A 12,209-nucleotide genomic window follows, 5' to 3' on the forward strand; every position below is an offset into this window, starting at 1 on the left:
CTGACTATGAGCTTGGAAACCCTGGGTTGTTCCATTGTCTGCCAGTCACTGTGTAATTGTGAGGGAGCCACTTAACCCTCTCACTGTGCTCAGATCATTTCTGAATGCTGGTCATTGTGTCCTTACAGTGAATGTCAAGTATATGTTGAGTGCAGTGCTCCAAGGTTGCTGGAGTCCCTGCCAAGACATGGCGGCATTTTGAGTTACCTCTGGCTCTGTGTGTGTAAGCTGCCAGTTAGTGTATCAGGTGTCGATCAGTGGGTTGGACAGAGACCGCCTGCCCTGTCTCTGCATAAGCTGCCAGTCAGTGGGATAGAGAGAGACCGCCTGCCCTGTCTGTGTCTCAGGTGCCAGTCAGTGGGATAGAGAGAGACCGCCTGCCCTGTCTGTGTCTCAGGTGCCAGTCAGTGGGTTGGACAGAGACCGCCTGCCCTGTCTCTGCATAAGCTGTCAGTCAGTGGGATAGAGAGAGACCGCCTGCCCTGTCTGTGTCTCAGGTGCCAGTCAGTGGGATAGAGAGAGACCGCCTGCCCTGTCTGTGTCTCAGGTGCCAGTCAGTGGGTTGGACAGAGACCGCCTGCCCTTTCTCTGCATAAGCTGCCAGTCAGTGGGATAGAGAGAGACCGCCTGCCCTGTCTGTGTCTCAGGTGCCAGTCAGTGGGATAGAGAGAGACCGCCTGCCCTGTCTGTGTCTCAGGTGCCAGTCAGTGGGTTGGACAGAGACCGCCTGCCCTTTCTCTGCATAAGCTGCCAGTCAGTGGGATAGAGAGAGACCGCCTGCCCTGTCTGTGTCTCAGGTGCCAGTCAGTGGGATAGAGAGAGACCGCCTGCCCTGTCTGTGTCTCAGGTGCCAGTCAGTGGGTTGGACAGAGACCGCCTGCCCTTTCTCTGCATAAGCTGCCAGTCAGTGGGATAGAGAGAGACCGCCTGCCCTGTCTGTGTCTCAGGTGCCAGTCAGTGGGTTGTACAGACCGCCTGCTCTGTATCAGGATAACATGCCAGTTGGTGAGTTGAACCCCGTGTCCTGGTGTTCCTGGGCACTCTGTTATAAAAGGGTGTGCAGTTCATTACTTTCTCCGTTCTCTTGTGCCGCCACGCAGATGCAGGAACACTTTTCCGTGCCCTGACTGGTCACCCAATAGCTCCCTTTCTACTGGAGTGTAGGCTGACTGTGTGTGTGGTGTCTTGTTACTGGTGATTCCGTTCATCCATGGGCCTGATTCCTTATTACTTCACTGCCCTTGCTTTCCACGTGGAGCTGGGGTGGTACATCCTGGGGGCTGTAGCTGCTGCTTCTCTTAGGACAGAATTGTTTATTGTAAGGGGCAGCTCACATTGACCCTATGTGTGTCCCTTGATTCTTTCCTTCCAACACAACTCTCCTCTGCTTTCTCCAGAGATCTTACTGGCATTCCTCCCGCACCGTTGTTCTGTTTTCTATCCACATCATACAGCTTTTTGAGTTTCAGCTGCATGAAATTGTGTGTAGAGGGTGGATTTGATTTAAATCAAGGTTTTCTACAGATTCATTCTTGCTGGTATAGTCTTAACATTTACAAATAGGCCATTTCTTGATATACTGCTGCAAACTGTCCACTACAGAGTTCCGTCTAACATTTTGTGGTAGCGTTAGCTTGGTTCTACCCATTCTTTTCACAGCTGCTGCTGTTTGTTACAGAAGTATTTAGCAATTTAATTGACATTAGTCTATTTCTGGGATCCTGAAGTCTTTGGCTAGGAGGTGTAGCAAATGAGCGCTGAAACCATATGTTATTAGCTTGGTATTCCCTTCATGCTGTTCTAAACATCTTCTCATCTTGGATACATTTGCAACATTGTCCATGACTACACTTTATCCGAGACATTTGAATTTTTGTTCACATTTAATATAGCTTTTGCTGCAACTTCCTGTAAGTATTCTGCTGTATGCGCATTTCCTGAGGTATCAATTGTTTCTGCAAGGAAGACATTCCCTTTTTCTGTTGTCATATAAGTGCATACAACATGATCATTGTGGACATTACTCCACCCGTCAAGATTTACCCAAAAAATGTAAACATTGCATGAATATAAATCCTCATTCTACATAATTAAAACTAATTCTTATTTCATGATGAATAACTTTTGTACTATAATATATCTTAAATAAAAACTATCTTTATCCTCAAAAAAGCATTTTATTCAAAAAAATATGATTTAGATTTTTTAAAAAAATCCAATTTTTAAATATTTTTTTAAATCACTGATTTTTATCCCTCTGATTGTTTGGGGGTTGGGGGAAGAGATGGTGGGGCAACCCCACCCCAGGCCAGCTGTGTCATTGGAAGGGTACTCCCTCCCTCCTTCCTCCACTGCTGGCTTTTTGGTCTGCTCATGGCTTTGGCACTCACTGAATTATTATTATTATTATTATTATTTTTTTGTCTTTGCTTGAGAAATGGTGAATATTTTTTACGGGGGCTTGGGAACACATGACTGTCACTGAGTAACACGTATTTTATTATTCAGCTGTATACAAATATTAAATACGAATAATGGGCATTGAGTTTTAAGGTAACAAATAATAAAAGAATCAACGTGAAATCGGGACAGAAACAGAAACAGAGTATGACGGCAGAAAAGGGCCATCGGCCCAACAAGTCTGCCCACTCGAATAACCCTCCCCCCTCGAAGTGACCCCACAAGTTTGTCCCATTTTTTCTTAAAATCGAGCACGTTGTTGGCCTCAACTACCTGAAGTGGAAGATCATTCCAACGATCAACCACCCTCTTTTAGTCATAGGTCCTGTGAGGAAAAAGATGTCTTCTTCCACCTCAATACGGCCAGTAACATATTTGAACGTCTCTATCATGTCTCCCCTCTCTCTGCGTTCCTCGAGAGTGTATAGCTGCAACTTACCTAGGCGTTCTTCATATGGGAGATCCTTGAGTCCTGAGACAATCCTAGTGGCCATTCGCTGAACTGATTCCATTCTCAGCCCATCCTTTTGATAGTGTGGTCTCCAAAATTGAACACAATATTCCAGATGGTATCTCACCATGGACCTGTACAACGGCATTATAACTTCAGGCTTTCGGCTGACAAAACTTCTTTGGATGCAACCCAGCATTTGTCTAGCCTTGGATGAAGCTTTCTCCACTTGATTGGCAGTCTTCATATCTTCACTAATGATTACTCCCAGGTCCCGTTCTGCAACAGTTCTTGTTAAGGTCTCACCATTTAGGGTGTAAGTTCTGCAGGGTTTCCACTACCAAGGTGCATAACCTTGCATTTTTTGGCATTAAAACTCAGATGCCAAATATTAGACCATTTTTCCAGATCAAGAAAATACATATATAATAACATAGAAAAGAAAATTATTAAACTCATATTTAGTCCACAACACAATCATAAGAGATCAAGAACACAAATAAAACACATCCAATCTTGGACCGACTCAAGGGATTGTGGTGCCCTGAGCCAACGTTTCTATCGGTGCCCCCCTACCATTGCCAGCATCTTTCTTTCCACTCTCTTCCCCCCCCCCCCCCACTGGTGATGCAGTATCTCCTCCTCTCAAGTCCCCCTCCTTCCTCCCCTCTCCACTGATCAAAATCCTAGTTTGGCATTTCTCCTTCTCTTTTCTCTCCTGTCCGATGGATTTCAAACTGCAGGCAGAGGGAGAGATGCTAGGCCATGATTTTGGCACTGGCACCCTAGGCCATTGTCTCACCTGGTCCATAGGTTGAGCCAACACTGTGTGAAATCAGAGACCAAGGAGCTCATAATCGAAAGAGAAAAACGTCCAAAAACCGGCCTAAGTCGGCACTTGGATGAACATTTCTCAAAAATGTCCAAGTGCCGATCATAAAACCGGGTTTTGGATGTATTTCTAGACGACCTGGGCCTTCATAGTGCCGCTCAACATCCAAAACTAAATGGGGCGTTTCGGGAGGCGTGTCGAGGGCGGGAGTTGGGCGGGGCGTGGGCCGGCTTAGACTTAGTCGTACAGCATGTATAACCGAAAGTTTAACAACAGAGCCTGTACGGAACTTGGACGTTGTGACTTAGACCATGTAAAACATGGTCTAAGTCACAAAAAACCCCTAAAAACCCCCCAGGTGTCTTGCAGCCCTGACACGGACAAGTTAAAGCCACAAAGCGGCATCGGTGATGCTGAGAAATGAGGAGCTGAGCTGGGCAAATCTTTTCCGTTTAGAGAGAAAGATGGGAAGGGAGGTAGGGGATGAATTGATTTTGACCTATTATGCCCCCTTTCCCGAGACAGGCATGACCAAATCCTCACTCATTCCTTCTCTTCAGGGTGATTTTCGGTCTGGTTAACAGCCAAGAACCGCTTTTCACCCTGTTCCAGAACCTATCTTAATTTGCATCTCAAATGGAAGCAGCCACGACCCCCACAAACAACATTTCAAGAGCATTGTAGTCCATACTTTCTGCCCCTTTGTTTTTGGTATCCAAAATAACACCATCAATGAGGAAGAGTACGGTGAAAGTAGACCACATACACAGTGGAAAACACTTGACAACCAGGGACCCGACTTAGGTACCTCACCATCGCTAAAGACCTTAGTCTATAGTTCTACATTCTGCAACACATGTACGAACTCAAGTACAAGCAAAATGTCAACCATCACAATGACAGACCTAGTCTGTAAAGACGTTTATGGCAAGCCCACTAAGAAAGTTTGGATGGCACGGCACAAATGTGACCATTTTTGAATCCAACTCCTGACTGTTTCAAGTTTGGGAACTCTTTTTCATAGGTCTCCTGACGAAGACAACGAAACGGGGTCCGCGAGACCCAGCACACCCTGAAGACATTTTGAGATAAGTTCCCATTCAGTATAAGTTAGAGAATAAATATTGAAACTATATCCACTTTCAATCAGTAACACTTAGGCAGTGATTAGGTGGTGGGTTCTTCTATAGGGTTTATCTCTGGGAGGATTACATTTCTCTGAGCATTAGTGAGATTGAAAAATTGTTATAATAATGGCAACATGCGCTCAATAATATTTAGAAAAAGGTGTCTGTTACTTCAAAAAACAATCACAATGAAACATATGTGAATGTACATGTATAAGGCAGTTGCAATGGAGAGGAGTATTTTGCACAAAAAGTAATTATGTAATACATATAAGTAGAAGTCTTATACACAATAAGGAAATATTCCTTACATTACCGATGACAGAAGACAAAAGTAATATTCAGAACACTAGGAGTAAGGAAGTCTGAATAATTGCCTCAGATATCCGGAAAAATATCGATGAACCAAGAGAAATATCCAGAGGCGATCTGAGAAATTATAGCCCGGTGAGTCTGACGTCGGTGCCGGCAAAATGGTAGAGACTATTATAAAGAACAAAATGACAGAACATATGTGTAAGCATGGATTAATGAGAGAAAGCCAACGTGGTTTTAGTCCAGGGAAATCTGGCCTCACCAATCGACTGCGTTTCTTTGAAGGGGCGAATGAACAACCAGAAAAAGGTGAACTGGTTGATATTGTGTATTTTGATTTTCAAAGGGCATTTGACAAAGTACCTCACGAAAGACTTCTGGGGAAATTAGAAATTCATGGTATAGGAAATAATGTCCTTTTCTGGACTGGGAACTGGCTGAAGCACGTTATAGGGCTTCAAAGACGGTTTGGATAGGTTCCTAGAGGACAAAGGGATTGAGGGGTACAGATAGGAGTAGAGGTAGGTTATAGAAATAGTCAGGGACCACTGCTCAGGCAATAGGCCTGATGGGCCGCCGCAGGAGCGGACCGCTGGGTGAGATGGACCTCTGTTCTTATGAAAGACAGAAAAGAGTGAGTGGTTTTAAATGGTCAATATTCTCAATGGAAAAGGGTAAATAGGGGGGTTCCCCAGGGGTCTGTGCTGGAACTTCGCTTTCTAACATATTTATCAATGATATAGAGATGAGAATAACTAGTGAGATAATTAAATTTGCTGATGACACAAAGTTGTGTAAAGTTATTAAATCACAAGAGGACTGTGAAAAATTGCAAGAGGACCTTGTGAGACTGGAAGACAAGATGGCGGATGACGTTTAATGTGAGCAAGTGCAAAGTGAAGCACGTGGGAAAGAGGAACCCGAACTATAGCTACGTGATGCAGGGTTCTGTGTTAGGAGTCAGTGCCCAGGGAAAGGATCTAGGTGTCATCATTGAAGATACGTTGAAACCCTCAGCTCAATGTGCAGCATCTGAGAAAGCAAATAGAATGTTAGGAATTATCAAGAAAGGAATGGAAAATAAAGAAGAACATTTTTTAATGTCCTTGTACCTCAAATACTGTATGCAGTTCTAGTCACAGTATCTCAAAAAATATATAGTGGAATTAGAAAAGGTACAGAGAAGGGTGAATGATAAAAGGAATTGGACAACTTCCCTATGAGGAGAGGCAAAAGTGGCTAGGGCTCTTCAGCTTGGAGAAGAGATGGCTCAGGGGGGATATGATAGAGGTCTATAAAATAATTAGAGGAATGCAAATACTAGGACTAGAGGACACGCGATGAAGCTACTAAGTAGTAGATTTAAAACAAATCAAATATTTCTTCACACAACATGTAATTAAACTCTGGAATTTGTTGCCGGAGAATATGGTGAAATCAGTTAGCTTAGCAGGGTTTAAAAAAGGCTCGGATAATTTCCTGAAAGAGAAATCCATAGGCCGTTATTGAAATGGCTTGGGGAAATTCACTGCTTATTCCTAGGATAAGCATCATAAAGTCTGTTTTATTACTTGGGATCTAGCTAGATACTTAGGACCTGGGTTGGCCACTGTTGGAAATCGGCTACTGGGCTTGATGGACCTTTGTTAATCATTCAGAGCATGTGTCTATTGGGCATTCCTGTCTTGGATGAAATGTTCTTTTATGTTTGTCAGTAATAAGTTTTTTTTGTTCCTTAGGGCTGAAAATTATTGGTGGAGGGGTCAGAACAAGCGGACCCTAAAAGTGGGGCAGTTTCCAAGAAACACGGTGACATCAGTGGCGGGCCTGTCAGCCCATGACATCAGCCGCCCGCTCAAAAACAGCTTCATTCACACCGGTCATGGAGACACCAATCCCCAGCGCTGCTGGGGTTTTCCAGATCGGATTGACGAGTAAGAACCAGAGCTGTTCTGTTGTGACTTCATATTTACCTGTGCTCATTCTCACTCATTGTCTGCATCTCCTTCTTCCTTTGCGCACTCCCTGTATGCATCTCCTTACTCTTCACTTGATCACTGTGTGCATCCCTTAACCATGTAGCTCTCTGTGTGACTCTCCTTACTTTTTGCTTGCTCTCCGTGTAACTCTCCTTACTTTTTGCTTGCTCTCGGTGTGACTCTCTTTCCTCCTTCGCGCGCTCTCTGTGTAACTCTCCTTACTTTTTGCTTGCTCTCGGTGTGACTCTCTTTCCTCCTTCGCGCACTCTCTGTGTGACTCTCCTTACTTTTTGCTTGCTCTCCGTGTAACTCTCCTTACTTTTTGCTTGCTCTCGGTGTGACTCTCTTTACTCCTTTGCACGCTGTCTGTGTGACTCTCTTTAAAAAAACAAACTCCCGTCCCTGGGTGGGCTTGAACCACCAACCTTTCAGTTAACAGCCAAACGCGCTAACCGATTGCGCCACTGACTTGTAGATAAAGTTTGTAAATAATTTCAGGTTTCCTAAAGTTCACAATAGTATGAAAGTCAGGATGCAAACTCCAGCATGCCTAGTGCTAAAAAGTAAAAAACCAAAACAAAACCCCAAAACCAGGACTGGCTCAGTGTCACCAATGATGTGGAGCTGTTTGGCTGTGTTCCCTAATTTGCTGTGACATAGGTATATCAAGATGTAGATTATATTCCCAAAGTATAGAGGGCCAAGCATATGACAAGGAGACTCTGGGCCTTAGAATTTAAATTCCAAAGTGCCTCATAAGGTGAAAGAGATGTTGTTTATGAAACAGTTTTTATTAACATAATGTCTTGTTTGTGGACTGTGTGTTTCCAGTTTTCATAGGTTTGTATTATATATATATTGTGTAATTTAATTTGTTGAGAAAAAAACCTGTTTTCTCGATTGGTGGGTTGTAATTTTCAAGTTTTTATTAAAATTTGATACTGTCGCTTATCCAACTTCTAAGCGAGATACAAATAAAATATAATGGGGAAAACAAAATTAAAAATAAAAGCGCCAAAGACAATGCAATTTAAATGGAGCATTAAACAATTTTAGCAAATGTTGTGGCTAATATTAAACAAATTAGACTAGACGAACACCATGGGACAGATATTCCAAATGATTAAACGCCCCGTTGATAGGTGTTTTTAAAAACCCTTTCAGCCCCTGGCGTTTTTCCAGTCTTTTCCTCGTTCTGTATTCTGCCTTTGCTCAGGAGGGTTTCCTGGCCATATACATTGCTTGCTGGGCTATTCAACGGTTAACTGGATGGTGCCCCTGAATATCAGCTAGTTAGGAGAGATTCTCAGTCTGATAACCAACCGCATGACATTAGGACAGAAAAAAGGCCTAGCGTGGTGCTGCCATCCCCCTCCCTCCCTGGCAACCACCCTGGAACCCCTCATTCTGAACCCCCTTCTTCTCCCCCCCCCACACACACAGAGGCAAAGAAGGGACCCCCACCCTCCTCCCCCTCATTCTGTGAGAGACTCTCCTTCCAATGTCGACTCCTTCCTCTTACCCCTTCAGAAGCAAAGCTAGACACACCCCTGCTGGATCTCCCTCTCCCCACCCCTGGAATGGCAAATCCCCCTGCCCCCACGGTGGCATGCATACCTGCCCCCCTTCCGTGGTGGTCCAGTGGAGAAATGAGCAGGGGTAATGCCCGCTTACTCCTGCCAATTGGGCTGCCTCCCTAAAATGACATTGCAACCTGTAGCATAACCTCACAGTACTTTGAAGTACCACTAGGTTGCCAATAGAGGTCAGGCAAGACTGGGGGGGGGGAGTCTTGCTAATAGAGTATGTGGTTTAATCACAGTATTGTGACCTGTACATGGGGTTTGAACTGGGACATAATGGAAATTTGATTGTCAGTAAAGACGCATTAAAAAAAAAAAATCTCCATTTTCAACTGAGTCCCAGGAGACAATGAGGCACATGGAACACATTGCAAATCAAATAATAAAACCAATTACATCATACTAATTACATCATTCCATATTAAAGCACTTGCAGTGAGTGAAATTTATTTGTCAGACCATCACGTGGTGGTGGAGTGATGGTGAAGCAGAAGTTCATCTCCCTAGAGCCAGGCAAGGTAGGAAAATCCCTTTCTACCTCATTCAGGCCCAGATTCTCAAAACTAACACCGTCGCTAAACTGTTTACTGATAGTTTAGCCCGTAATCATTTTAGCTGCAGATTATCAAAATGGATTATCTCTGTCAATAGCTAGCTTTCTAGCAGTTTCCGACAATGACATGCAAATGGGCTCTTCAGCATTGAAATGAGCCCTCTGGTGGATTCTTAATAAATGCCGAGCCATTTTCTCAAAATAAGCGACTGGTCCAGGGGTGCCGGTCTATGTCGGAGACTGCTGAAAAGCCTGTGTTGTGATGCAGCGGGAGAGATGCCCATTCTCTCTCCCGCTGCATCACAAACCCCTCCCCTGCCATGGGAGAAATGCCCACTCTCCCTGTTGCCAAGAAACGCCTGTTACCACTCAGCCGCGCACCCCCCCCCCCCGCAGCAGGAGAGATGCCTACTCTCCCCGCTGCCAAGTGACCTCCTTACACTCTTATGCCCTCTCCCTTTTACCTCCAAAATCCCTCATTTTCCATCAGGGAATAATACCAAACAAAAGATATAGCCCCCTCCCCCCTCCCCTGGATGTGTGGATGCTAAAACAACGGAAAATAAAGATAAAAGACAACTATAACGAATCCACAAAAGACGTCAATGGACCCCAAACTAATTTGAATGTCTTAGTATGCCCCAGCATTCATTTTCTCATACTTATAACTTAAGCATAAATTTGCCCACCGAAAAGTAAAACTAAGGCGTTCCCAATTTTTCCAATTACGAGTAATCATTTGCATGGCTATTCCAGTCTTAATAAGGAAAAGCCGACATTTAGATCTGTCCAATGAGGGTTTCAGATGCAATATCATCCCACATATGACAACATCATTTGTCAACGGAATCGATGACTCCAGTATGGTATTAATCTGTCCCCATATTGACTTCCAAAAGTTGAGTATCAAAGGACAGTAGAAGAGCAGATGATCCGGTGTCCCTATATCGAGATGACAGTGCCAGCATCTATTAGATTTTGAACTATCTAGCTTTTGTAATCTAACAGGGGTCCAAAAACACCAAGTTTGTCTCATGGACGCTGACGCCGTACATCTCATCCTCCAAGTTCAAATCTGCTGCTTTATCTCAATGCTCCAAATGTCTCTAAGACTAGTTTTTGGTTTCTTGTTCATATACCCAGATATTAATTTATACCACTGGGCAGCCTGATGCCAGTTTATGGGCTTCTTGCGAAATTAAGCAGAAGAGGCAGCATCAGGTCTCCAGAATCTGCCTAGTGCCAATTTCTAGAGGAATGAATGTTGCATCTGTGACTCTTCTCCCTAATGGCTGAGCGCCAACATCTTAGCTAAGATAGCGTGGAAGGTGACGGAGGCTGGAGGCTGGGTATGAGTCCCTGGCGAGTGAGAGGTCTCTTTGCGTCTTGAGCGGCTTAGATCGCCGTTTCACAGCTGTGCATTGTTGAATCTTTGCCTTCCTGATGTAATGCTGCATCTTGTATGTCTTGGTTTTTTTGCAGATTGTACCTGGGAAATCCGATGGATCCTCCTGATGTACTAGGATTGGACCTTAGTACAGCGAAACCTACCCAGCTCCCAGGGAGGGCAAAAAGTAAGACCACCTCTTGCAGGCTCTTTCCTTAGCTAGCGACTGCCCCCTTTATTTTTATGTGTCTTTTCCAGGCCTCGTGTAATGAGGCTGTAATATCCCTTCGGTAGCCAGGCCACCCACTCGGATTGACAGCTTTCCATTTTCCGGCCTGCCAGTTGCCCCATTTGATACTGTAGAAGTTCTTCAGATGTATTCATGGAATTGCTTAGTTACATAACACCCTCCTTACTGCTTATATGGCAGTTTTTCATCTGGGTTCCCACATTACTAATACTTTCATTCCCCCTCTCCTCATTTCTCCCCTTCCTTCTCGTGGCGTACACTCCACCTCTTGCTTTCTCTCCTGTTTGTCTGTCCATCCTTTCTTTCCTCCTGCTCTGCCCCTCTCTGCCTTGTGGCCTCTTTTTCTTTCAGGGGAGCCCCCTCCTCGTCCGCCGCAGCCTGACATCCTCGTTAAGAGTAAGTTTCAGCAGTCCGCAGTTCTGGCCCTGCTCTCTCGCAGTGCCTCTCTTTCCAGGTACAGGCTGTGCTGTGTGCCGCTCCGTTCCCTCTGACCCGCAAAAGGCTCAAAATAAGAAAAGGAGATGGGGAGGGGCCTATGAACCAGCATCAAGGTGGCTTCCAGACCTAGATATCCAGGGAAGGAACAAGTAGACTGTTTCTTTTACAAAGCCGCGTTAGCGGCCCTGAAGCCCATAGAGACTTAAAGGGCTTCGGGGCTGTTGCCACGCGGCTTTGTAAAAGAGGCTGATAGTATCAACCACTATAGCCTCAAAGAATTTTTTTTTTAATCCAAGATATTTTATTAGAGAATATAATTAATATAATTAGAAAAACAGCAGAATCTTAACAACATAGTTGAACTAAGCATATAAAGAGCATAAGAAAGCAAATTGTTACGTTAAATACTACAAAATGCAAAAGTTGGAAGCACAGTGATAAAAAAATAAAAAAGAGGGGGGAGGGGAGGGTGAAAAACTAATTATACCGCTATACCATTTTCCCAAAAGGACTGAGACTAAGAAGGATCACAAAAAGAAGATAAAAGGGACCAATTTTATAAACTGCCAAAAGAAATTTCACTTCTGTAACAATATTGCGGAGTTAATAATTCTAACTCAATTTAAATAGTATTTTTTGCAGATTGATCAGACTTGCCTCCAACTAGCCAATCTATATAATAAAACGCTAAGTGCGCATGCGCACTCTTATCGCGTGCTTCCCTGATCCCTGATCTGTCGGGCTGTGGCCGGCAAGAGTGCGCATGCACGCTTACTACGTCACCACAGGTGGCGGAGGGAGTGAACGCGGAGTCCTGCCGTCGCCTTCCCGAGC

General features: G+C 44.3%; 1 protein-coding gene across 11 annotated transcripts in view; it reads left to right on the plus strand.

Annotated features, from left to right (window-relative positions):
• TNK2 (tyrosine kinase non receptor 2) overlaps positions 1 to 12,209 on the plus strand; it is a 139,136-nt gene that overhangs the window by 107,437 nt on the left and 19,490 nt on the right. For 9 of the 11 annotated variants that reach the window (XM_033958339.1, XM_033958345.1, XM_033958347.1 and 6 more), the window contains 3 exons: positions 6,925 to 7,119; positions 10,783 to 10,874; positions 11,289 to 11,333. In XM_033958339.1, coding sequence (XP_033814230.1) covers positions 6,925 to 7,119; positions 10,783 to 10,874; positions 11,289 to 11,333 — 332 coding nt within the window. The remainder of the gene's footprint in view (positions 1 to 6,924; positions 7,120 to 10,782; positions 10,875 to 11,288; positions 11,334 to 12,209) is intronic. The other 2 variants (XM_033958348.1, XM_033958341.1) reach the window with 1 other exon arrangement.

This window comes from Geotrypetes seraphini, chromosome 9 (assembly GCF_902459505.1).
Source record: "Geotrypetes seraphini chromosome 9, aGeoSer1.1, whole genome shotgun sequence".
NCBI lineage: Eukaryota > Metazoa > Chordata > Amphibia > Gymnophiona > Dermophiidae > Geotrypetes > Geotrypetes seraphini.